The sequence below is a fragment of the Pseudorca crassidens genome, chromosome 1 (genome assembly GCF_039906515.1).
Source record: "Pseudorca crassidens isolate mPseCra1 chromosome 1, mPseCra1.hap1, whole genome shotgun sequence".
NCBI lineage: Eukaryota > Metazoa > Chordata > Mammalia > Artiodactyla > Delphinidae > Pseudorca > Pseudorca crassidens.
The window spans coordinates 147,805,782-147,830,441 of NC_090296.1; the positions used below are offsets into that span (position 1 = coordinate 147,805,782).

At 44.3% G+C, this 24,660-nt stretch overlaps 1 protein-coding gene across 1 annotated transcript in view; it reads left to right on the forward strand.

Moving 5' to 3' along the window:
• The window catches only part of ADAMTSL3 (ADAMTS like 3), a 366,545-nt gene that overhangs the window by 324,503 nt on the left and 17,382 nt on the right, over positions 1 to 24,660 (forward strand). Inside the window, exons 24-25 of the mRNA XM_067698448.1 lie at positions 16,777 to 16,959; positions 21,983 to 22,166. Coding sequence (XP_067554549.1) covers positions 16,777 to 16,959; positions 21,983 to 22,166 — 367 coding nt within the window. The remainder of the gene's footprint in view (positions 1 to 16,776; positions 16,960 to 21,982; positions 22,167 to 24,660) is intronic.

Sequence of the window (24,660 nt, forward strand, 5' to 3'; positions counted from 1 at the left end):
CCTCTCCCACAGCATACAGTACAACTGACAGACCTCCACGTTTCTGCAGTTTTGTGAATTGGACTTCCTTATATATACATAAAAAAAAAAAGGTTAAGAATCGGTTCTGCTACTGTTTGAAAGCCACTGGTTGGAACACTAGAATAGGGCTTATGACTCCCAAACTAATATGTAAGCTCTCTGCCATGATAGCTTTTACCCCCATGGTTTTTTCATTACCACAGTTCTGATATGAAGACGCATTAAGCCCACCTAAATTGTAATGACTCGGTCCTGGGGGAGCCTGCTGGATGCTGATCCCGTAGGCAGGGTTCCTCCTGGGCTCCTCCTCTTTGCTTTCCGACTTCAGGTCTTCTCTTGGTGATCTTCTGAAGCTCAGGTTTCTAATGTGACAAGTTGCTTCACTCCCCCGGGTCTCCGAGTGGTGCCTGGGGCGGGCCCTGTGTCCTCTTGGCTCCTCAGATGCTGTCGGAGCGGAAGCCAGAGTGGTCGGTGCTGAGCTCCCCAGACCTGTCTGAGATCTGCTAGGGAGCAGTTGGGGAGCTTTCCTTTAAAGGCAGTAAGAGGCAACGCCTCAAACCAATCGTATCTGCTTATCTTGTTAGAAAGGCCCTACTTGCTCTCTGCCCCCCAGGGGTCTCAACTTTAGCTCTTTTATGCTCTGAGATCCCCTGGACATGGATGGAGAGCTCAGGATAGCTGTGGACTCTGGAGGAATCCTTCTCGTGTTAAACACACAGAACCATCAGAAGCCCTTGGATGACTTGTTTGTCCACGTTCACTCCTCTGCCCTAATTGCGCCTTCCTAGAGAGAGAGCAGGGTGCCACAGAAGGTGGGGACTTGAGGAGAGGAAAATTAGTTGGAATTCAACCTCCAGAAATTTTAAAAAGCTTCTCGGTACAGCCTGAAAAAGGCACTCAGGAACTATTGATATTAGAAAAAGAGTCACTGTGAGGAGAACACCCCACATTAGGGTGCAATAACAGAGGACCGGAATAGAATTTCAGCATCTTTAGTAACATCCCAATTTAGGAGCCCGTCTCTTTCTTCTTATTTTTCATTCATTTATTCCCGCCAGTTATGTATTTGATAATTGAATACCCATGTGTTCATTTTCATGACTGACAGACAATCTGCTCAAGCCATTTTATTACCATGGGTAGTGTCAGTTCAGGCCTGGACATCACCTCCGACCCCACCCCACCCTGCCCTGAGAGAGTCTGATTTAATTTGTCTGCGATATGGCCTGAGAACCAAGGTTTTTTAAAGCTCCCGAGAAGATTCTAACGTGTAGCCAAGGTTAAGGTTAAGAGCCAGTGCTTTAGCCAGTAACTGGGGCCAAAGTGTCTTCTGGAACTTATCTCAAATGTTGTCTCAAAATGAGAGACTCTCCCTCAGGAAACAGTGGGTAACAAGGAGTGAACCAGAAACCTGTTAAATGGCAGGGCCGGGGCCATGCTCTGGGCTCATTCTGAAGGTGGAATAGGCATGTCAGCATGTTCAAAGGTCCACAAAGGAGCAATCAGCTTCAGTGTCAGAGGGGGTCATGGAAGAGCGGCCTTAAGATGGCTCTTTAAGAATTAGTAGAAACTTTCCAAGTGATAAAAGAGAATAGCAACTAAGTCCCTAGTGGAGAGAAGGCACGTAGAAAATCTTAGCGATTACCCACAGTGAGGTGAGAACGGTGAGGTTCCCGGGGCCGGAGGATGAGCTGTTGTGAGCAGTGGTACCCGTACATTGAAGGGCTTTTGCGCTTTTCTCCTCCAAGAAGTGTCAAAGCTATGGAGCTAGGAAAACCGAATCTTACTCCCCATCACTCCTAAGGAGAGAGGAACTGCTCAGCAGGGTAAGTGGGGCAGCTCAGAGACACAAGAGAAGCGTCAGTGCCTTGAGGGAGGAGGAAAGGGAGCCTTGGGGAGTCAACCAAGCCTTGAGAGATCACCCCGGGAGCTCCACTGACAGCAGCCCACACGTGGTTCCCAGGGTTTGCTGGTGGCCACAGCAAGATCAACTTGTAGGTCATGGTGTATGACTTCCAAACAAGCCATACATTGACTGTAGCTTTTAAGGAACGTATCAAAGCTCTTTGTCGATCCACGTCCCAGCGTTACATTGATAGATTACCAAAATTGATGTTGATCAGGAAGGGCCTCCGAATGTCCCAAGAGTAGCCCCATTTGAGCTGCTGTTGAGGAATTCCCTGTGCTGGGGTCAGTGGTTGTCACCACTTGTAAACTCCAGCATGCATCCCTGCGCTTGATTTGCACCAGCTTTGACTTTGAGTCTTGTTCTTCAGGGAACCCCTGGAGGTTTTCGGTTTTCAGGTAATATATAGAATAACTCTCAGGGGTCCTTTCTAGCCTTTAAACGAGACCCCAGAGGACACTATCCAGCAGTGAACTGTGTAGTGCTTGTGAGGTGCGACTGTTGGAGTTAAAGAGAACTGCTCAGTCCCAAGCCAAGCAGGAGCCCAGGGTTGCTGAGAGGCCAGGGCTGACCACACCAGGAAGGGGACTTGCTGGCACCCTTCCTCTACGGCAAAATGAACACGTTTCAAAGACCTCTGAGGAAAGACTCTGGATTATGGAATTGGGGCTCGATGCTATGACCCAGATTGTTTCTAAGGTCCTCAGATCAAATTACTTGGGGACCTGATTATGCCCATCTGTTAACGTAATTCTACTAAAGAGGAAGTACTTCCGTAGCTATTCAAGAGAATTCTGTGAATGGTAAAAGCCAGAGCCTTATATCTGGAGGAAGTTCTGGATATGGCCTCATTGAAGGATAATCCTTTATATCCAAAAAACACATATCTATTGCCAAAAGAACAAAAGGGTATGCAGTTAACTCAAAAGAGGGAAATGCCTTGCAAAATGTACTGCATTGTGAAGATTGACGCACCAGTCAAGGGTATGTACCTTTTGTGCTAGTAGCTTTGAGATATTCTCTTTGACACTGAAACTGTGAACTCTTGTTTCATTGATTAGTAACGATTCCCTTTGTGCTTTGCCTACACTGTGTTCAGTTTGCCTCTAATCTTATAAACTGGCAACATCATTTCTTCCCATGCCCTGGAGGTGACTAGTGGTAGCTTAATGTTCAGTTTTCATCTGTGAAAAAAAGACAGTATGAGTGTTGAGTAGCTGGAGGAAACAAACCAATGAACAAAACATACAAGTGTAATATATGTGATACATTGATAGAAAAATTTAGCATTTTAGAGCAGTCTGAAGAGGCCAAGGATTTTATAGTATAGAATATTTCATGAGCCCTTCAAGGGTGAAGGAAATCTGTCTTTAAACAGTGACTATTTTAAAGACACCCCAGAGGTGCAGACTTTTTGCAACACGTGTTTTCCACAGCCCCTCCAGATCTGAACTTTTTTTCCATAACATTTGCCTTTCAAAAACGATTTCAGCATTGTGGAAACAGAACGTTGAATATTTCAGAGCTGTAAGTCTTGGGGGAAATAGCCTGTCTTTGAGGTTAGATAAATAAGTTTAAACTGTTTCTGACATTTTATGGCTGTTTCAACAGAGCAAACATTTGTAGGTTTGAAAGACCATAAAGAATTCCATTTGAGTTTCCTCTGGCCTCTGCGGTTCTTTGAAAACATTCACAGGTGCAGTGATGCTCTAGGTGCTGAGTTGCAGGGTCAGCTCCTTTCCTCAGCACTGGAGACCTGTCTCCCCCTTTACATCTAAAAAGTTGCCAAGTTTAGTTTTGTTTTCTGAAATTCCTTATCTGTGTAGAACGTGACTATCTGTGTAAGCTCAGTATCATACCCTTGCCATGTGGATGTTTAGGTTTAAATTGTCTCTGGCCCCTGTCAGTTCCAGAAGGGTTTGGAGATTCCAAAGCCTTCTGGAAGTGACTTCGGAGAGTTCTTGGGGGGCTTACACTGCCCTGGACCCTCTGCTTCTCACTCTCTGTTGCACCGACCTGGTATGGTCTCTCTTTTGCCCTCCATCAACCAAGGATGAAAAACTTACTTCCTTGACTGGTTTCTGCTCACAGGAGGACATCCATTAATACCAAGCATTTGGCAAGGTTTTCAAGCAAGGCCGAAGATGCAGGGGTCATGGCAAAGGCATGTCATTACTCAGCCCTTCTTCTCCCTGTTCTCCTTCACCCTCAGCCTTCCTGTCCTCACCCCTAACCTCCTGGGATCGCCATAGGAACTCTAGATTCTTCTCTTCTTCTTACGCAACGCCTGCCTACAAATGCACGCATCTAAACCTTGCAAGATATTCTGAAGGAGATGCATCACCCTCTTTAGAAGACAACCAGAGGGACTTCCCTGGCGGTCCAGTGGTTAAGAATCCGCCTACCGATGCAGGGGACATGGGTTTGATCCCTGGTCGGGGAACTAAGATCTCACGTGCCGCGGGGCAGCTAAGCCTGTGCGCCACAACTACTGAGCCCGTACGCCTCAGCTAGAGAGAAGCCTGTGTGCGGCCACGAAGAGCCTGCGCACTGCAGCTAAGACCCCGTGCGGCCAAAAAGTAAAAATAAATAAATTTTAAAAATAAATATTTTTTAAAAAATGAAATGAAAGAGCTCTAAAGCTTAAAAAAAAAGAAAGAAAAAAGAAAACCAGAGTTATATACTGTAGATCAGAACAATTTCTCTGACCTGTAGTTTGTTCCATTCAGTTTATTTCAACACGCCTGCTGTGTGTAATGCACTGCTCTGGGGTTCCTGAGGTCAATCTGCATGTCTCAGCCCTGAGGAAACTCTCTGGCTGATGGTTGCCTGAGGCCTCATACGAAGTGAGAGGCCCATAGAGTGTGTCTCCTTAGATTGCTGAAAAAAGAGGCCGACTCCCGAGAGGAGTCTTACCCTCCTTGTACTCTGCTGCAAGCCTAGCGGTGGGAGAAGCTGATGTTTGGCGTTCCAGCAAAGCTAGGACCCCAGCACCTAGAGGCGTGCGGGCACATGGTAGGCACTCCCAGAGCATTCAGTGGATGTGATGGATTCTTGTCTGTGTAAAGGTGTAGGCGACTGTTGGTGGGGGGACAGTCTGAGTGGCAGATGTGTCGTCTCCTACACCAAGTGATGTAAGCACAGGCACGGGAGACTGAAAGCAACTAGGAAGTCATAGAGAATCAGAATAACTAGTGACCAAAATGGACTCCAAAAAAATCATGCTAGGAGGTTTCCCTTTTTTAAAACATTTCTGCTGAACGGTAAGTTCTGCTGAGATGAACCGCAGAATTCCTGAGCACAGCGTTCACACCACCATCCTCACCAGCCCCTGCTCCGCGTTTCAGAACAACTGAGATGGGGTGCCTTCAGGGAGCACCCTGAAACGGGAGCTCATTCCCCTCATGGAATCATCTGCAGCTCAGACTTCGGGTCGGCTGAACTGCGGAGAGGCTCTGGAGGTTGTCAGGAGCCCTGCGTAGCCAGAGGAGCCTGGTCACGCCGAGCTGGTGGGCCAGAGCAGGATGGCACTGCAGGAATTGAGACTGCGCCCCCTAGATGCTGTAAGGTGACGTCCTTCCCTTAGGGTCTCAGCCAGCCAGGGGTGTGAATGCAGCAGAACCTGTTTCCTAAGGCCTTGAGGACGGGTGAGCCCTATGACAGGCAACAACCCCAGAGTCAAGTCCTCCTCTACAGCTGCCTTAGCTTAGGCTGTTATACCAAAATACCATAGACTGGGTGGCTAAAACAACAGACATTTATTTCTCCCAGTGTTGGAGGCTGGGAAGTCCAAGGTCAAGGTGCCGGAAGGCTCGGTGTCTGGTGAGAACTCCTCCTGGCTTACAGACAGCCATCTTCTCAGTGTTTCCTCACATGATGGAAAGAGAGCGAGATCTCCACTATCTTCCTTTTTTTTTTATAAGGGTACTCATCCCATCATGGGAGATGTACCCTCATGAACTCATCTAAAGCTCATTACCTTCCCAAAGCCCCATTTCCAAATGCCATCCTATGGGTGGTTAGGGCTTCCACAGATAAATTTGGTGGTGGAGGTGGGAGGAATGAAGCATGAACATCCAGTCCATAACAAGAGCCTTGAACGCTTTTTTTAAAATTATTATTATTGGAGTATAATTGCTTTACAATGTTGTGTTAGTTTCTCCTGTACACCGAAGTGAATCAGCTATATGTATACATCTATCCCCTCCCTCTTGGGCCTCCCTCCCACAGCCGCCCCCATCCCACCCATCTAGGTCATCACAGAGCACCGAGCTGAGCTCCCTGTGCTATACAGCAGGTTCCCACTAGCTATCTGTTTTACACATGGTAGTGTATATATGTCAATCCTAATCTCCTAATTCATCTCCCCTTCCCCTTCCCCCCTCACGTCCGCATGTCCGTTCTCTATGTCTGCATCTCTATTCCTGCCCTACAAATAGGTTCATCGGTACCATTTTTCTAGACTCCACATATATGCGTTAATATACGCTATTTGTTTTTCTCTTTCTGACTTACTTCACCCTGTACGACATACTCTAGGTCCATCCACGTCTCTACAAATGACCCAATTTTGCTCAACATCACTGATTATTAGAGAAATGCGAATCAAAACTACAATGAGGTATCACCTCACACCGGTCAGAATGGCCGTCGCCAAAAAGAGCCTTGAATGCTTTCAATTCAACACACTCTTCTGAGCACCTCCTACATGCCCAGCTGACAGCAAGGAGCTCCCAGAAAGATGCGATACTGACCATGACATAACGTGGTCAATGCGATAGTGTGCGCACGAATACAACGCTGTAGGAACTGGGAGGAGTAGACAGGCAGCTCACTGTGGGAGGTCCCAGGAGGTGTGACCAGACCCATGAAGATGAAAAGGTAGGAACATTCCAGAGTGAAGAGCATGAGTAGGACAGCTGGCATGCAAGGGCAGGCTTGCTGCAGGACACGGAATTGGCTACAGTCTGAGGTCTGTGCAAGGAGAGAACCAGCAGGAGGGTTGGAAAGTCAGGCTAGGAGTGTGGCTGGAGCTAAGTGATGTGGAACTGACAATGCCAGGGCCACGAGCTTCTGAAGGCAGTCAGGGCCCAGCACTTTGCTCCCTCCGACTTTGCATGAAGAATTGTTGGCCCAGGAGTGGGACTGCTGGATCATACAGTAGTTCTGTAATTAGTTTTTTAAGGAACCTCCATACTGTTTTCCATAATGGTTGTCCCAACTTACATTCCCACCAATGGTGTAGGAGGTACTCAATACTCTATAATGACCTATTTGGGAAAAGAATCTAAAGAAGAGTGGATATACGTATGTGTATAACTGTTTCACGTTGCTGTACACCTGAAACTAACAGAACGTTGTAAATCAACTATACTCCAATAAAAATTTTAAAAAAAACAATTGTTGGGAAGTGGGGAATCCAGCTAAGAGGTTGCTTCAGTAACTAAGGCAGGAACTCTGGCCCTGAGCCACAACACTGACCGTGAGAGTGGAGAAGAAGAGATGATCCAGGAACATCCTAAGTTAGAAGTGATTTTTTTTTCTAACTTGGTGGCAAATGAAACATGAAGGATGCAGAGGCGAGATCCGGGCGTGGCTCTGAGGCTCCGAGGTGGGGAGGTTGGATAGATGCGGTGCTGAAATGATGATGCGGAACAAGCCTACAGGGAGATGTGGAACAAGCCTACAGCAAAATGAATTTGCTGTGGGACTTACTGCGTTTGAGGCACCTTTGGGACTCGCGGATGGGAGATGTCCAGGAACTGTTGGTGTTGAACTCGAGGGACGGGTTCAGGTTGGACAGGCAGATGTGGGCATTGTCAGCATAGGAATTATCACTGTGTTCTTAAAAGCTGATGAACTTGGCCAGGTTAGTTGTGTAGAGTGAGGAGGAAGAGGTCGGGCCATATTCTGCTGTGGTCTTATCCTCCTCAATGCAAACTTCTTATCTCCGACATTTTCTTTTGGAATACGGTGATGCCAGTTTGTTCCCAGAAGTGCGTGCTGCTGTGACCATTTGGCCATCTGGGTTGTTTTCTTACCTACATTTTTAGTCCAGACGCCCATGGTTACAAGTGTCAAAGACCCACCTCAAACTGGCTCAAGAAAAATAGAGAAGTTACTGGCTCTGGAAACTGCAAAGTCCTAGGGTGCACTAACTTTGGACACATCTAGATTCAGGAACATAAATGATTTCATCAAGAATCTGTCTCTCTCTGGCTCTCAGCACTTTTTTTTTCTGGTTTTTTTTTTTTTTTGAGATGATAGAGGCAGATCACGTAGCGCCATATAAGCCATCATAAGCACTCTGTTTTTATTCTGAATGAGATGGAAGCCATTGGAGGAATGACATGATCTGACTTATGTTTTAGGAAAAACACTCTGGCTACCATGTTGAAAATAGACTAGGGAATCAAAGAGTGAAAGGAAGGCCAGTGTGGGAGCAGTGAGAATGGTTAGGAAGATTTTGCAAATTCCAGGTGAGTGAAGCCACCTTTAGATAGCCTGACCTTGACTCCACTCCCCCCTCCAGCTACTGCCTCATTCCTCGATTTCCATCATAGCAAAACGCCTCAAGAGTAGTTTGTACAGTCTCCAATTTCATCTCCCCTCATCCTCTCGTGAGCTCACTCCAGCCAAGTTTATCCACACCATTCAACCTTCAGAGCTGTCGTCAAGGTTACCAACAGGCCCACCATGTAAGTCTGTGCATTGCCAATTCAGTGGTCAATCCTCAGACCTTTTACTTGGCCCTTTGACAGTGACTGCATTTGACAGTGGCTCTTCCCTCCCTCCTTCGTGAAATACTTTCTCATCAGCTTCTGGGATACCACGCTCCCAGTTCTACACCCACCGTATCACCTGTTCCTTTTCAGCCTCCTCCGCTGGCTTTGCCTCACATCTCTGATCTCTAAGTTAAGGTACCTCAGGACTAGTCCTCAGACGTTTTCTGCTCTCTAGCTGTACTCACTCCCTCATCGATCTCATTCTTGCTCAAGAATTCAAATGTCATCTGTATGCTGACAACTCCTAGATTTGTATTTCCAGCCCAGACCTTTCCTCTAAGCCTAGGTGAACAGATCCAAGTGCCTGTTCAGCATCCCTCAGTGCATATCAGATGTTTCAAACCTAACTTATCCAAAACTGAATGCCTGAGTTTTGCTCCCAAAATTGCTTCTTCATGGAGTTTTTCTCTGAGTCTCAGAGAATGGCAGTGCCTTTATTTCAGTTGCGTGAGCCTAAAATCTTGACATCATTTTTGACCTGCATTTCTCTCTGACATAGCCCTCTATCCATCAATCCCCCATTCCCCAGAGAAATCCTTCAAAATATATCCAGAATCTGAACATTTCTCACCACTTCAGTTGCTACCAAGCTGCTCCAACCCACCATCATCTCTAGGCTGGATTGTAATCACAGCCTCCTCGCTGGTCTCCCTCTCTGCCCTTGCCCCCTACAATCTACTCTCAACGTAGCAGTCCAAGTAGTCCTTTAAAATCAAGAGTCAGAACACACAACTCTTCAAAGCCTTTAGAATAAAAACCAGAGCCTTACAATGACCTATAAGGCTCTCTATGATCTGAGCCCCCACCCGACCTGCCATTTCTCTGACCTTGCTCACATCCCTGCAGCCACAGTGTATCTTTTTCCAAAGTAAGAGAAGCATGCCCTGAAGTCTAGTCTGATGAAGCCTAGGGGACTGCTTCTCAGAACAGTGCTTTCAGATGCAGACTATATATTATAAAGAAAACCAATTATAATCAAAATACAGATATCACAATATTAATAAAGCAAGTATGCGATCTAATAATATGTTTCTTTACTAATGCATTCAATTGAAAAGCTAACATTCATCCAATAAATACCATAGTTTTGAAGTAGTGATGGTATAAAAGATATTGTGAGATATCTGTAAGAATTATAATGTGATATGAAAATATCTGTGATTTCCATTGGCTTCAGCATCCAAGGTACTGCTACCTTGGTTTGTTGCTTATGTTCATAGTTGATGGAAATGCTAAATCTCAGCTGGAGTAAGTGGAAAGGTCACAAACCCCTGAATTCCGTCTATGGACCTACATGAGGTTCAGGGACCCCATGGTAAGAACCCTGCTTCAGGGCTGAAGCGTGAGCTGTTCTCTCTGCCTGGAGTGCTCTTCCCCGAGGACCCCGCGTGGCTTGTTTTACCTCGCTGAAGGGCTTTAGTACACCTCTTTTCAGTTTAGAATTGACAGCACTGTTGCTTGCATGCTTCTTATGATAGAGGCGTAAAGAATAAGCCAATACATATGAAGTGCTTCAGGGTCTCTCACTGCAAGAGGTTTTATAATTTGAGAAAACTCCCCTTAATTGGGACTAGTTGCAGGAGATAAATCTGAATATCCTTAAATTGTAAAATACTTTCAAACTTAGTGTTGCTTTAAAAAATGTTCAGTTACTCAAGAGAGAATGACTTAGCAGAGGTCTTAAAGGAATCCCTTTAATTAATAAATAATTTAAATTCACATATATGGAGGCTAGTTAAGTGTTTAAAGGGATTTCTGAAATGTTTTACATTTTTCGCCTCAAAATATTTACGGAGGTTATTTTCCTCCCAGCTAATACCGCCTTTTTCTAAATTACCACAGATTCCAAAATAACAGTGTCTGAATTTATGAAGATTTTTAATAATAGAGTCAGCATTGTATCTTTGCCATTTGGAAGCGAACACTGGCGTGAATAACCAGGAAGTCATGCTGACGTATCTTTGGGATATAATTTTCTTCTAGTAGATCCATTCCCTAGTTCACTCATTTATGCATTCAGCAAATATTCATTTGTCTACCCTTTGCCAGGCGCTATCCTCATGATCTACTGGAGAGGTGAGAGATTAAAGCAGTCATAATGCTCAAGAAGAGTGCTGGTCATAGGAGGTACATAATAAAAGTGAGTTGAATAAATATATAAAGTGACAGGTGGGTGGATGGATGAACGGATGAATTTCTCTCACATATCCTTCAGCTGAAAGGAATCCCAAGAGAAATTTAACCTAGTCTCTCATCTTTACCCTTGACATTTTTGAGCAGTATGGTCTGAGGCTTTCAGGAAACCGCAGATTTACTTCTGTGGTCTTCAGGCAAAAAAGAGGGAGACCTGATTTGCTCTTCCTAATGTTACCCTTTGAAATAAAAATAAAGTGTGTAAAAGAGATACCAAGTATAGTCAGCACTGGGAGCAGAGTTGCTGGTTGGGATCTATCTAGATGGGCCAGGAGGAATTTCTGCTCATTAGAGCTCTGAGTCAGAATGCTGAGGTTAGGCAGTAAAAATGGCATTGAACTAGCACTCAAGAAGCACACGAGAGCATCCACTGCATCACCAAGGTCAGTCTTAGGTAGTGTATGTGCTGTGTCCCCAAGAAAATCTAGAAAAGCAAGATGATCCATTGGTTGTTCAGTGGCATGTTTTTCAATCTCCACATCTGTGTGATTTTCCAGGTTTCCTCGTGAAATTAACTTCTAGTTGCATGGGATATCTTTTTGCATCCCTTCACTTTCAGTCTGTGTGTATCCTTACATCTAAAGGGAGTCTCTTGTAGGCAGCATGTGGATGGGTCTTGTTTTTTCATCCATTCAACCCCTCTGTGTCTCTGTGTTGGCTTCTATAGAGATGAAGCAATAACCTTTTCCAGTTTTGAAGGAGTAGCCTCATGCAGGAGATGAACCTTGTCATTCAGCTCTGCCTCAGCTCCTGTTTGTCTCTCTAACCTTTGTGCTTGTCCAAGCAGCCTACTACAGTAAGTCCCCTGCATATGAACGAGTTCCGTTCCAAGAGCGCGTTCGTAAGTTTAATTCGTTGGCAAGTCCAACAGAGTTAGCCTGGGTACCCAACTAAGACAATCGGCTATATAGTACTGTACTGTAATAGGTTTATCATACTTTTCACACAAATAATACATAAAAAACAAACGCAAAAAATAAAGAAAACATTTTTAATCTTACAGTACATTACCTTGAAAAGTACCAGGTATATCACTGCTGCTTTTACACTTGCTTCCAGACATCCTGGGCTTGAAATAAAGATGCTGTACTACTGTCCTCTATACAGTACTGTAGAGTAAAGTACACAAAAGCACAACCACTTGTAGAGGATGCATGCACGTGACAATGTACTCTAGACACGTGAACTAACTTACGTGATTGGACACGCGAACGCACGTTTGCATCTTTGAAAGTTCGCAGCTTGAAGGTTTGTATGTAGGGGACTTACTGTATGTATTTAATAACTCCTCATAGTTGAGGATGTGCTAAGACCTGTCAGTGTCTCAAACGGGAGGCTCTCAGAACCTAGATTCAGGCTGACTGCAAGCTAGACCCTCAGGATCAGTTTTTCCTTTAAGTATGTAGATATATACAGTCCTGTGGGACTGTAAGTGTAACCCCTGATGCCCACCAGCGTCGGAAGATTTGGAGGGGTCCCCTGGGTGGCAGCTGCCGAAATCAGGGCCCCAAATGAGTGTGTAAGTTCCTTTTCTGGGTGATAGTGGTGAGCTGGCGCGAGGCGGAGGGGGAGTGCCAAGGGGCGCTACATTCTACAGCCTACATTCCTTGAAAGCAGCTCTATAGGCCACTAAATGTGAGCCAGACCTGAAGCCAGCCCTCGGGCCAAAGCTCCAGGACAAGCAAAGAGACCTCCTTCGCAGAAAGACTGGGGGTGTGTTGCAGTCCGTTGTCTGTGCGGTGCCCTGGCGGTGATAGCCTGCCAAGCACTGCCTCTCTGATTGCCACAGTCCTGTGGGACCCAGGAATGCAAGCCGCCACCCCCCGCCTCCTCCCTACCCTCCCACCCCTCCATCCCACCGCTAACCCTACACCCACCCCTTCCAACCCTGGCCAACAGAGCCACCAGATCAAGGAGCATCCCTTGGGTGGCAGCCACAAAAACCAGGGTACCAGATACAAATGAACTTACTTACAAAACAGAAACAGAGTCACAGACTTAGAGAATGAACTTATGGTTGGCCTGGGAAAAGCGTGGTTGGGGGGAGGGATAGATGGGGAGTTTGGGATTGACATGTGCACACTGCTGTATTTAAAATGGACAACACACAAGGACCTACTGTATAGCACAGGGGACTCTGCTCAGTATTCTTCAATAACCTAAATGGGAGAAGAATTTGAAAAAGAATAGATGCACGTGTATGTATAACTGAATCACTTTGCTGTACACCCGAAGCTATCACAACATCGTGAATCAGCAATACTCCAATATAAAATAAAAATAAAAACAGGATACCAGAGGTAAAAACCAGGGCACTGGATGCACGTATAGCTTGCCTGCAGGAAACACTGGCACCTCGGAGCATGGCAGAGAGTGAGCATGAAGACAGCTCCCACCCTCAGAGGTCTCTGCGAGGGATCACAGTCAGCCCCAAGATGCATGTTTAATCAGAAGCCTGCCCCTCGGGCGCAGTCATGATGCTTAGCTCATAGGCCTCCTTCACAGAAAGGAGGAGGACCTGGGTCTGTGGCCTCTTGCTGTGCCCTGGGGGGTGGTACCTGTTTAAGTACTCTTTCTCCATTGGCCACAATCCTGTGGGACCCGCAAGTATAAGCCCCATTGGCCACCAGAGCCATGTGATACAGAGGTGTCCCCTGACAGCAATCACAAAAATCAAGGTGCCAGATAGGAGTATGAGCTCTTTTCTGGGTGACACCAATTATTACGGTCTCAAGGGACCAGGAACACAGGCTCCCCTGTCCTCCAGAGGCATCTGCAGGTGGCAGCCACAAAAATCAGGGCAGACTTGTGTAAAAGCTCTCTTCTGGGAGATTCGGAAGCTCTGGAGCACAGCAGAGGGAGAGCACGACAATGGCGCCCACCGGTCCTCGTCCCCGCAGTGTTCCCGCAGGCTCCTAGGAGTATGTGTAAAATTCGACGCCTGCCTCTCAGGCTGCAACATGCTTATAAGAATTTATCACGCAGGTCTGCTCCTCCTCTTATTTTCCATGTTTCAGTGAATGGTACCACCCTCTATCTGCATGTCATCCTTAAATCCTTTTTCTCCTTCACTCCCGCATAGAACGTCAGTCACCAAATCCTACTGATTTTTCTTCTTTAATATTTACTAAGTGAATCTATTCTCTCCAGATCCCTCACTCCCACCATTGTTTCAGCACTCTTTGCATCTCACCTCAATTGCTTCTGTAACCACCTAAGTGGTCCTACTGACCCTTGCCTCCCTCGTCCCCGTTTTACATCACATCCAGAACGATGTTTCAGAAGCAGCAATCTGATAGTTTTAACCACTGCTTAAAAGAATGAAACTATTTCCTATTTCCTTTAGGATAAATGCCACCAAACTCCTTACTGTGGATAATAAATTTTCATTTTATGGGTACTTGCTGACCTCTGTAGTCATCTCTCCTCACTCCTACTCCATGTACTTTAAGCTCCAGTCATAAAAAAGCAATTTATGATTCCCCAAATGCACTATATTTTCCTTCGTGTCTGTGCCTTTTTGCACGCTGTTCCCTCTAGCTAAAACAGTCTCACCACCACATCCACCCCCTTCACCTGACATGTTTCTACTTGTCCTAAAGTATTAGCTTAGATGTTCCTTCATGTGAGAATCTTTCCCCTCTCTCCAGTCTGCATTGAATACAGCTTGTACGTGCCAGTGGCATCCAGTGTTTACGTTTATCATAAGCCCTCGTGTCCTTTTATTGCAATCATCTGTTTCCCTCCAAAGGAGGGAATTAAAATTTAAAAATTAAGGCTGGGACTTCTCAGGGAGCTTGGAGAAGGCACTCGAGAATCAGACAGGTTAAGCCTACCCCATTTATTGACAATCTTCCATCTTAAGATCCTAGAAGACCACAAAATTAAGGCTTCTAAAATCAAGTTTCTTAAGGAAACTTAGTTCACATATCCTTAGCACCAGCATAAAGTCTCACATATAATAAGCACTTTGTAAACATTTTTGAATGAGTGAAATAATGGTAATGGTTTATTTCATCTCAAAATATATATAGTCAAAGCTGTACTCAAAGGAAAATTAATAACTTTAAATACTTTAATTTTTAAAAACTCCAATTAAAATAAATATTAGCTCAAAGGTTTAGAAATTTCCATGTGAGTTAGAAACAGAAGGAAATTTCTTTGATTTGACAACAGCTAACAGAAAACAAAAGCAAACAACGTGCTTGAGGATGAAACATTAGTAATGTTCCCTTTAAAGCTGGAAACAAGGCAAATTTGCCTGCTGTAACATGATTCAGCATTGTTCTAGAGACATTAGCTAATACAATGCAATAGTTAATAGAAATTATAGGTATAAATATAGGGAAAAAAAGATAAAATTGTCATTACATATAAGTGATGTGATTGTTTACATTTAAAAAACAAAATCATTTGAAAACTATTCAAAATAATAAACTTTAGTAAGATGATTAGATACAAGATAAAGACGCGAGTGTTCATTGCTTTCCTAATTGTCAGGAATAAACAACTATAAAATATATTTTAAAAGAGCCTGCTTACTATGGCCATAAAAAGTATAAGATGCCTAGGAATAAATCTATCAAGAAATATATAAGACCTACCTACATTGTGGTTAAAAGGTAAGTTCTGGAGTAAACTGCGTGGGTGTGAATCTCAGATCCAGTGTTTACTAGCTGTTGACCTTAGAAAAGTTTATATGTGTTTATATTTGTAGAAGAAACTACATGTGTTTATATTTGTAGAAGAAACTAGAAGAAACTACATGTGTTTATATTTGTAGAAGAAACTACAAAACTATATATATGCACTTGTGATTAGCACTTCTCTGTTTATTTAGGTTCTGAGCTAGTTTTGACTTGACCAGCTTCCTCAGCTGTAAGACAGAGCTAACAATGACTGCTTCCCAGGAGTTGGGAATAACCGTGAGAAAGTGTCTCAGTGTTCATGGAGCATGTGTTTTGCCTCTTGTAAGGTGCATTGCAGATGTCATGATTAGAGCGATGATATCTCTTTCTTGTCAGAAAGCCTTGCCATGTCTGCCATAGCCTCTCTAGCCAGAGCATTGCAGGAAAAAAGGACATCCTCAAAACCAGTAACCCTGCTGGATCACTGGAGGCTGCCCCAGCTCTTAAGAACGAAATGAGATTCCTCTTAGTTTCACATCCCACAGCCCAGCAAATGGCTAAGATTTCTCAAGATGTGGGGGAAGAAATTCTTTCAATTCCTCACACTCCTCTCTGTGTCCAGAGGTGTTGCTTACAGTCTGCTCACCTCTACATTGACCCAAACTTAAAATGCAATACTTCTTTTTGTTCCCTGAAATTATCCTCTTTCACAAAAGCATGGATGAACAAAATCTACTTCCCTAAAGATTTTGTATTCCACCTGAAGGGAGGAACGTTGCATTGCCTTTTGCACAGCGAACCACTTAAACATCCATATTCAATATTTTTGTTTCCAAAAGGCTTCTTTGTGACAACCCACTGCTAGGAATTTCTCTGTGTCTCTGCCTCCACATTCATCCGGCTTGATCAGCTCCTCTTTTCCAACCACTCTCCCGTTACCCCCATTCAACTTCAAATTTCGCTCCCTTCCCAATACAGAGCAAGCCCACCCTCTTTGGCTCCTATTCCTTGACTTATATACATAAACCAACCTGGTGCTCAGCAGACCAAAGCCCTTTGCTTCAGCAGCATCCCCCATCTGCCACAGAGGAGCTATAGAAATAGAAAGAGCTGTTTTTCCTATTATATGTGATTAAACCCATTTCCTGACTTGTGGTCAAAATGCTAAATGGTATTTGCATATGGTCCTGTGGCCCTATTCTTAAAGGAGTTTGCCTTTGTCATATTTGTTTTTCTTCCAAAGGTGTCCCTCAACCTAATGTAACTTGGTTGAAGAAAGGAGGATCTCTGAGTGACAATAATTCCTTGCTTTTCAATGGATCCCTGTTGTTGCAGAATGTTTCCCTTGAAAGTGAAGGAACCTATGTCTGTACAGCCACCAATGCTCTTGGAAAGGCGATGGCAACATCCATCCTCCACTTGCTGGGTAAGCGTCAAATTCTTGTTGTCCTTCAAGTGCTTCCTATAATATGTACAAAGTAGGACCTGGTTTTGTTGATTCTGGGGTCAAGGAGTAAACAAGTGGACATTAAATGGTTTTAACTATTGCTGCCACTGCCCACTTACAAACGAGCACTAAATCAATACTCTGTCTTACCAGTTCTTCTCTTAGAAGGTTGTGACTTTCTTGCTGCTCCTTCTCTGCCTAAGAACCTACGTTGGGATATAAACTTTCTGCCCAGAATCAAGATCCTTCATATTCTGCCTTTACATCTGCTTCTTTTCCCTGACCTCCACTGTAAGCTAGCACTAAACTCTGTTCTAGGCAACGTGGTTTCCTGCCCTGTGTTCCAAACCCCCCTCCACACACACACCCCATGTTGCTTCCCTGGAAGTGTGGCTGCCATTCATATTGCTTACCCAGGAAAAGTGCTCATTGCACTCATACTGCTCACTGCCTTTATCATGTTGCCCCAATACCTCCCATCCTGTAGGGCCAACTGAATTCCCATTTCCCGTGTGAATCCTTCTCTGATTTTTTTGGACCTCTCCTTTCTGTGGTCTCACCCCTTGGTCCCTAAGTCCTAACACACATTGGTCTCCAGTTGTTTCCTCTTTCATTTATGTCTCCTCAGCTAAATTGTGGGTCCCTTAATGGTACAGACCATGTCTAGTATTTCTTTTGCAGTCCTAACAATATAATAGAGTATGAGGCACACAGTAGGTGGCCAACAAATACTAATCAATTGAGTCTTAAGACATCTTGTAGTGGGGTCAGTACTGTAATTTGGGGAAGGTCATTGCAGTGAGCCCCCCACACAGGGTGATAAGCTGGCTGCTTCTTCTGCTGTCTGTCAGGGATAAGATCTGGAGCTCACGAAGTCTTGTCACCAGAATGAGCTTTAACTTGCAGGGGTTTGAGGACTCAATAAATAATACTTCTCTTTCCCCCCCAGAGTTTGGAAGTGATTGAGAGTTAATCACAGAAGTCAGTTAGACTGACGTTAGGGATCATTTATTATTGTCCTTTGTCTCTCCAGCACCTAACACAGGTGTAAGTATTAAATAAGTGTTTCATAAATGAATAAAACTGAGTCACTGGCAGAACTGGTATGAGATTATAGAATCCACAGCCAAACTAAGAGGATGATGGAAAGAGCTTTCTCCATGGCTTTTCTTGTTGGCAGTTAGAGGAGCCCAGAGACATAAATAGATGGGGAGTTGGAATAGGTGTCATGCACAAAGCACTTTGATGTTCCTGAACTCTTTAGATATTTACAATAGCACAGTGTTGGAGGCAGTAATCTTTTTTTTTTTTTTTTTTTTTTTTTGCGGTACGCGGGCCTCTCGCCGCTGCGGCCTCTTCCGCTGCAGAGCACAGGCTCCGGACGCGCAGGCTCAGCAGCCATGGCTCACGGGCCCAGCCGCTCCGCAGCATGTGGGATCTTCCCGGACCGGGGCACGAACCCGTGTCCCCTGCATCGGCAGGCGGACTCTCAACCACTGCGCCACCAGGGAAGCCCAGGCAGTAATCTTTTATCCCATTGTATAAATTGAGGAAACCTGCTACTCATTGAAAGTTTGTACTAGAGGACTTCCCTGGTGGCGCAGTGGTTACGAATCCGCCTGCCAATGCAGGGGACATGGGTTCGATCTCTGGTCCGGTAAGATCCTGCATGCCGCAGAGCAACTAAGCCCGTGAGCCACAACTACTAAGCCCACATGCCACAACTACTGAAGCCCGCGTGCCTAGAGCCTGTGCTCTGCAAAAAGAGAGGCCATTGCCATGAGAAGCCCATGCACCACAACGAAGAGTAGCCCCCACTCACCACAACTAGAGAAAGCCCGTGCACGAAGACCCAACACAGCCAAAAATAAATGAATAAAGAAATGAATAAACTTATTTAAAAGAAAAAGGAAAGTTTTTACTAGAGCCCAAATATATAGTCATCTCTTTCAGTGTTCTCCATACTGCCCTCCTTGACTCTCAGTGCTGATCAGAAGGGCACTGGTGTACCTCCATGTGGCCCTTCCCAAAGAGCCTCTGTGGTCCTCTAGGATCTTAATATGGAAGATTGTCAACAAATGGGGAAGCTTAACCTGTCTGATTCTCCAGTGCCTTCCCCAAGCTCCCTGTGAAGTCCCAGCCTTATTCCTTGCCTCTCCCCCTCTCCACTCATGAGTCTGTGTGGGTGTCTCAGTTCTGCCCTGCACACCTCTTCTCTCAGAAGTCTCTCCAGTCAAGCAGCTTGTGACTTTGGTCACATGACTGAGGAATCAAGAATGTCTTACATCACACAATACACAGCATTCCTCCACCATCCTTCTGCTCTTACACTCATGCACTCCTCACCATGTGAGGTCCCCTGTAAAACATCACCCCTTCTGTTCCCAAAGCTGTCTGGAGGGGAAGAGCCCTATAAGCCCCAGCTGCTTCCTCCAGTCCCTTTTGGAATTCTGGTGAATGTATTTTTTCCTACCTTGTTAGTTAGGCTGTAAACCCTGAAAACACGCAGAGATGCTACATGTTAGCGTAGTTAATAACTCTAACTAAGCCCCCGTGGCTCTCCGCACACCCAGCCCCACACATAGCTCCCAGATCTGTGTGAGCCTGAGTGTCCTGGGACAGAGTATTCTATTGGAAAGGAATTATTTCCCAGGAGTTGTCGTCTTTCAGAACACCCAAGATGGAACAAGAATTAGATAACTTCTAATTGGTAAACAAGTGTTCCTTTTTTTTTCTCAGAACAAAGACAGTCAGGCAGTAAACTTCTATTTCCCAAGGACCATAAACAGCATATGCTCCAGGCATCCACACTGAAACCAACAGTAATGGGCCAACAAGAGAACCCCTACCTTCAGGTCTGGGATTTGGGCTTTTTTGGGGGATTTGCTGGTGGTAAGGCATGTGCTAAGAAAAGGAATTAGTTAAAAGACCCTCCATGTTTTGCACTTTGCAATAAGTAAAATTATTCCTAGGCGTCCAGCCAGCTTTTTCCTTCCCCCTCAACCTTCGGGGGTTCAACATTTTCTTTCCATATTGAACGTTTTTTAAAAAAAATTCACTCCTGAAGAAGCCCACAGAAGTCATATCCCAAATCTGCACCATTATTTGTGGTAATGCAGACATTGGTTTTCCAGTTGCAAAACAATTGCTAACTTGGTAAATATTAACAGAGGGAAGATTTGCTAAGAACTGTGCAATCAATTCTTTCATTTGTCTTCTTTCACAAATATTTTTTTCCACACATATCAGTACTTGGTCACAAGAACCTAATCTAGGTATTTCCAGCTTGCAAAACTCTTTAGGAGGCCAAGGGAGAGAGGTAGAGTTAAGAAAATCAAAAATACTTACGAGAATAAGGTGTAACTTTGTGGGTGTATTCATACAATGAAATGTTATTCAGCAATAAAAATAAAAGAATGAATGACTGATATACAGGACAATATGGGTATATCTCAAAAACATTATGTTAAGCAAAAAAAGCCAAACATACAAGAGTACGTATCATATGAAGTCCAGGAACAGATAGTACTGATGTATATTAACAGAAATGAAGAAGTAGGTTGCCTGGAGGAGAGGGAAATTGATTAAAAAAGAGGCAGGAGGAAATTTTAGGGGTGATGAAATGTTATATACCTTGCTTTGGATCACGGTTACATAAATGCATACAATTGTGAAAACTCATAAAACCACATGCCTGATATCTGAGCATTTTATTGTATATGAATTATACCTCAGTAAAAAAATGCATATATTTTTTTAAAGAAATGCATGTGTGTCCTGCCTTGAATCATCAGGGTGTCTTTGTGAAATGTGACAGAGTAGAAAGAGTTAGATTTGGAGACAGACACACTGGGCCCCAATCCAGCTGAAGGATCTTGGGAAAGTCACTTAGCTTTTTGAAGTGTCCACCTCTGCAAGTAAAACTAATCTAATTCACAAGATGGCCATAAGGATTAAATGAAAATTGATGTTAAAGTGTTTAACTCAGTACCTATCACCTGGAAAATTCTCAATAAACTTAGCTGTTTTTTAAATTTGTTTTAAATAAACTGTAATCCTGGGGGGGGCAACTAAAAATATATTCTCTTCTCCTTTGCAAATGATACCATATGCAGCTTAGGACAAATATTCCAAAATCAAAAGGAAAACCGGGAAAACAATTAAGTTAGAGAAATCAGTCCCTCTGTGAGGGAGCCTGCGGACACAGCTGGTAGCTATCAATTACTTGTGATTATTACAAAAAATCTGGCACTTTCTGTGATCATACACAAATGTGTCATCATCATGTCCTACCTTGTCTTTTTACCAAGTGTCAAAAGTGAAGGAAAAGGCTGCTTGGAAGGGGGATTAAAGTAAAAACCGTTATAATTATTGGAGGGGGTCAGCTTCAACGTTTCTAAAGGAAACTCCCATTTTCACCTTTCCAGATGTCTCCAGGACAAATTATGTATGCAGTTTCAGGAATAATCTGAAATTTAGATTCAGAATTAATGGAAAAGTAAGAATGGAATTGAAATGCAACATTAACACTTCTGCTTAATCCCTGCTCCCTGCTAAACATCTTTCATTTCTCGGCCTGATCCACTTTGGAGAAATAGAACCCACGGGGCATCCTTAGGGCATCCCCTGAGAGACCCTCCACTCTTGTCCTGTTGGCTCTGCTTGGAGAGTCGTGAGGAGCCAGCGCACTACACAGGATACCTCCGCCTTCTCTCTGGGCTTTTTCTGGCAGATCCAGCTGGTCTGCAGTATCCCCTCACCCAGGCTGTGGTCCGAGGGCCCCATTCTGGCTGCCATTCCCACCAGTTATTACAGTAAGCTAGCTGAGGGAAAAGGAGATTTAAAGGACTCCCTTGCACTGTATGATGGCTTATTCTCTGTCTGCTACTCAGAGCACCAGACAGGCAGGTAACCAGAAAACAGCTGGCGGTGGTCTTTGGCCGGGTTGTCTCCAGCCCATCATCATTTCTCATCTGTCATGACATTCATTTTCTTTCTGCAGAGACTTTCTGGGAGCTTGGTAGCTGGACACATTGTTCTGCCACTTGCGGCCACTTGGGAGCCCGAGTTCAGAGACCCCAGTGTGTAATGGCCAACGGGCAGGAAGTGAGTGAGGCCTTCTGTGAGCACCTCCAGAAGCCGCTGGCTGGGTTCCAGCCCTGTAACATCTGGGACTGCCCCTCGAGGTATGTGTAGTCATCTCATCAGTACCAGGTTTTGGCTTGTTTTAAAATGCCCAGTCATTTGGAATTAATAACTCGACCACTGTGATTTGTTTAGCATGTACCATACAAGGCACTCTGCTAAGTACTTTATGTGGATCACTTCACAGTCACCTCTGAGGTCGATGTCGTTCATTTTCTATTTTACAGATGGAACAACTCCCCTAGGCCGCACAGTTACAAGGGCCAGAATTCACATTGAGGTAGTCTGCTTTCACAGCATCTGCTCTTAATTGCTACCCAAATCTGTTTCCTGCACTCACAATGTAACTTAAGAGCACAGTGAAGCTGATTTCATGGGTTTACCCAGGAGATAAGTCAGCGGGCCAGATCATGAGAGGCACTAGTTAAAAGCACAGTTCTGTAGACTCTACCCCCAGGGGTAAAACCATTACTAACCTTTCTGTGTCACAGACAACACAAATCAATGGTTTTAAAAATGTCCAAAGTCAAACTCATGATCTCCACCAAATCTGATCCGTCCCCAGTGTTCCAGATCACATTGACAACATCCTGAACTCCCACTTTCCTCTCACTTCCATCCGTTCTTGTCAATTCCCACTGTTACCAATGGAGTCCAAGCCATCATCATTCCTCACTAGGACCACTCCAGGAGCCTCCTGAGTTTTGTCTCCTTTCTAGAGTGCCTTGTCCACTCTATAAGAAGAACCATCTTTGAAAACACAAACCCATGGGACTTCCCTGGCAGTCCAGTGGTTAAGACTTTGCCTTCCAATGCAGGGGGTGTGGGTTCGATCCCTGGTCGGGAGCTAAGGTCCTACATGCCTCACGTCCAAAAAACCAAAACATAAAACTGAAGCAATATTGTAACACATTCAATAAAGACTTTAAAAACGGTTCACATTAGAAAAAAACCTTAAAAAAAAAACCCTAAATACAAACTCATCACGATGCTCCTCACTTGAAAAGGGAACCCTCTTGCACTGCTGGTGAGAATGCAAATTGATACAGCCACTATGGAGAACAGTATGGAGGTTCTTTAAAAAACTAACAATAGAATTACCATACAACCCAGCAATCCCACTACAGGGCATATACCCTGAGAAAACCATAATTCAAAAAGAGACCTGTACCACAATGTTCATTGCAGCTCTATTTACAATAGCCAGAACATGGAAGCAACCTAAGTGTCCATCGACAGATGAATGGATACAGAAGATGTGGCACCTATATACAATGGAATATTACTCAGCCATAAAAAGAAACGAAATTGAGTTATTTGTAGTGAAGTGGATGGACCTAGAGTCTGTCATACAGAGTGAAGTAAGTCAGAAAGAGAAAAACAAATACTGTATGCTAACACATATACATGGGCTCTAAACAAAAAAACAAAAAAAATGGATCTGAAGAAACTATGGGCAGGACAGGAATAAAGACGCGGACTTAGAGAATGGACTTGAGGACACGAGGAAGGGTAAGGGTAAGCTGGGACGAACTGAGAGAGTGGCATGAACATATATACACTACCAAATGTAAAACAGGTATCTAGTGGTGGGAAGCAGCCACATAGCACAGGGAGATCAGCTCGGTGCTTTGTGACCACCTAGAGGAGTGGGATAGGGAGGGTGGGAGAGAGACGCAAGAGGGAGGAGATACGGGGATATATGTATACGTATAGCTGATTCACTTTGTTATAAAGCAGAAACTGACGCAGCATTGTAAAACAGTTATACTCCAATAAAGATGTTTAAAAAAAATAAACAACCTTCCATGCCTTCCCATTGTTCTTAGGACAAAGGTCAAAGTTCCTGGCATAGGGACTGTGTCTATCTTGTTCATTTTGTCCCCCAATGTCTAAAATAATGCCTTGCACATAGTAAGTGCCCAGTACCTATTTGCTGCCTGACCAAATAGGTGAGTGAAAGAATAAAAGTCCCTGCGTGCTTGGGTCTCAGGCTGCCTTTCTGCCTCATTGCTGTGTCTCCCAGCCTGGTTATTGGATCTCCATCCACAATAGTCTTTTTTGTCCCTTCGATATACCGTTTCTGTCTCCTGACTCAGGGCCTTTGCACATACTGCTTACTCTCTTTTCACTTAGTTATTCTTATTCATCTATTTTCAGGAAAACTTTCTAGTCCCCAAACTAACCCAGACCCCTGTGCTAGAAGGGGTAGCACAGGGGTAGAAAAACACCCCTGTGTTTTTCTATTTCCATGTCATTCTTCTGCACAGCTCTTACCACAATCTGCCTGTCTTGCCCACATACTGGACCATCGGTTCTATGAGACCCAAATCCACAGCTGGTGTGTTTAACGAGTTATCCCCAGCACTCAGCACAGTGATCGCCCCATTGTACACTCTCTAAAAATATTTGTTAAAAAAATGAATGAATGATTGAATAGCATAGTCCCTAGCAGATAATTGACCAATGATGCCATCGACTGAAAATAATGCACAACCTAAAAGTCGAGAGGTATGTTTTATTCGACGGACATTC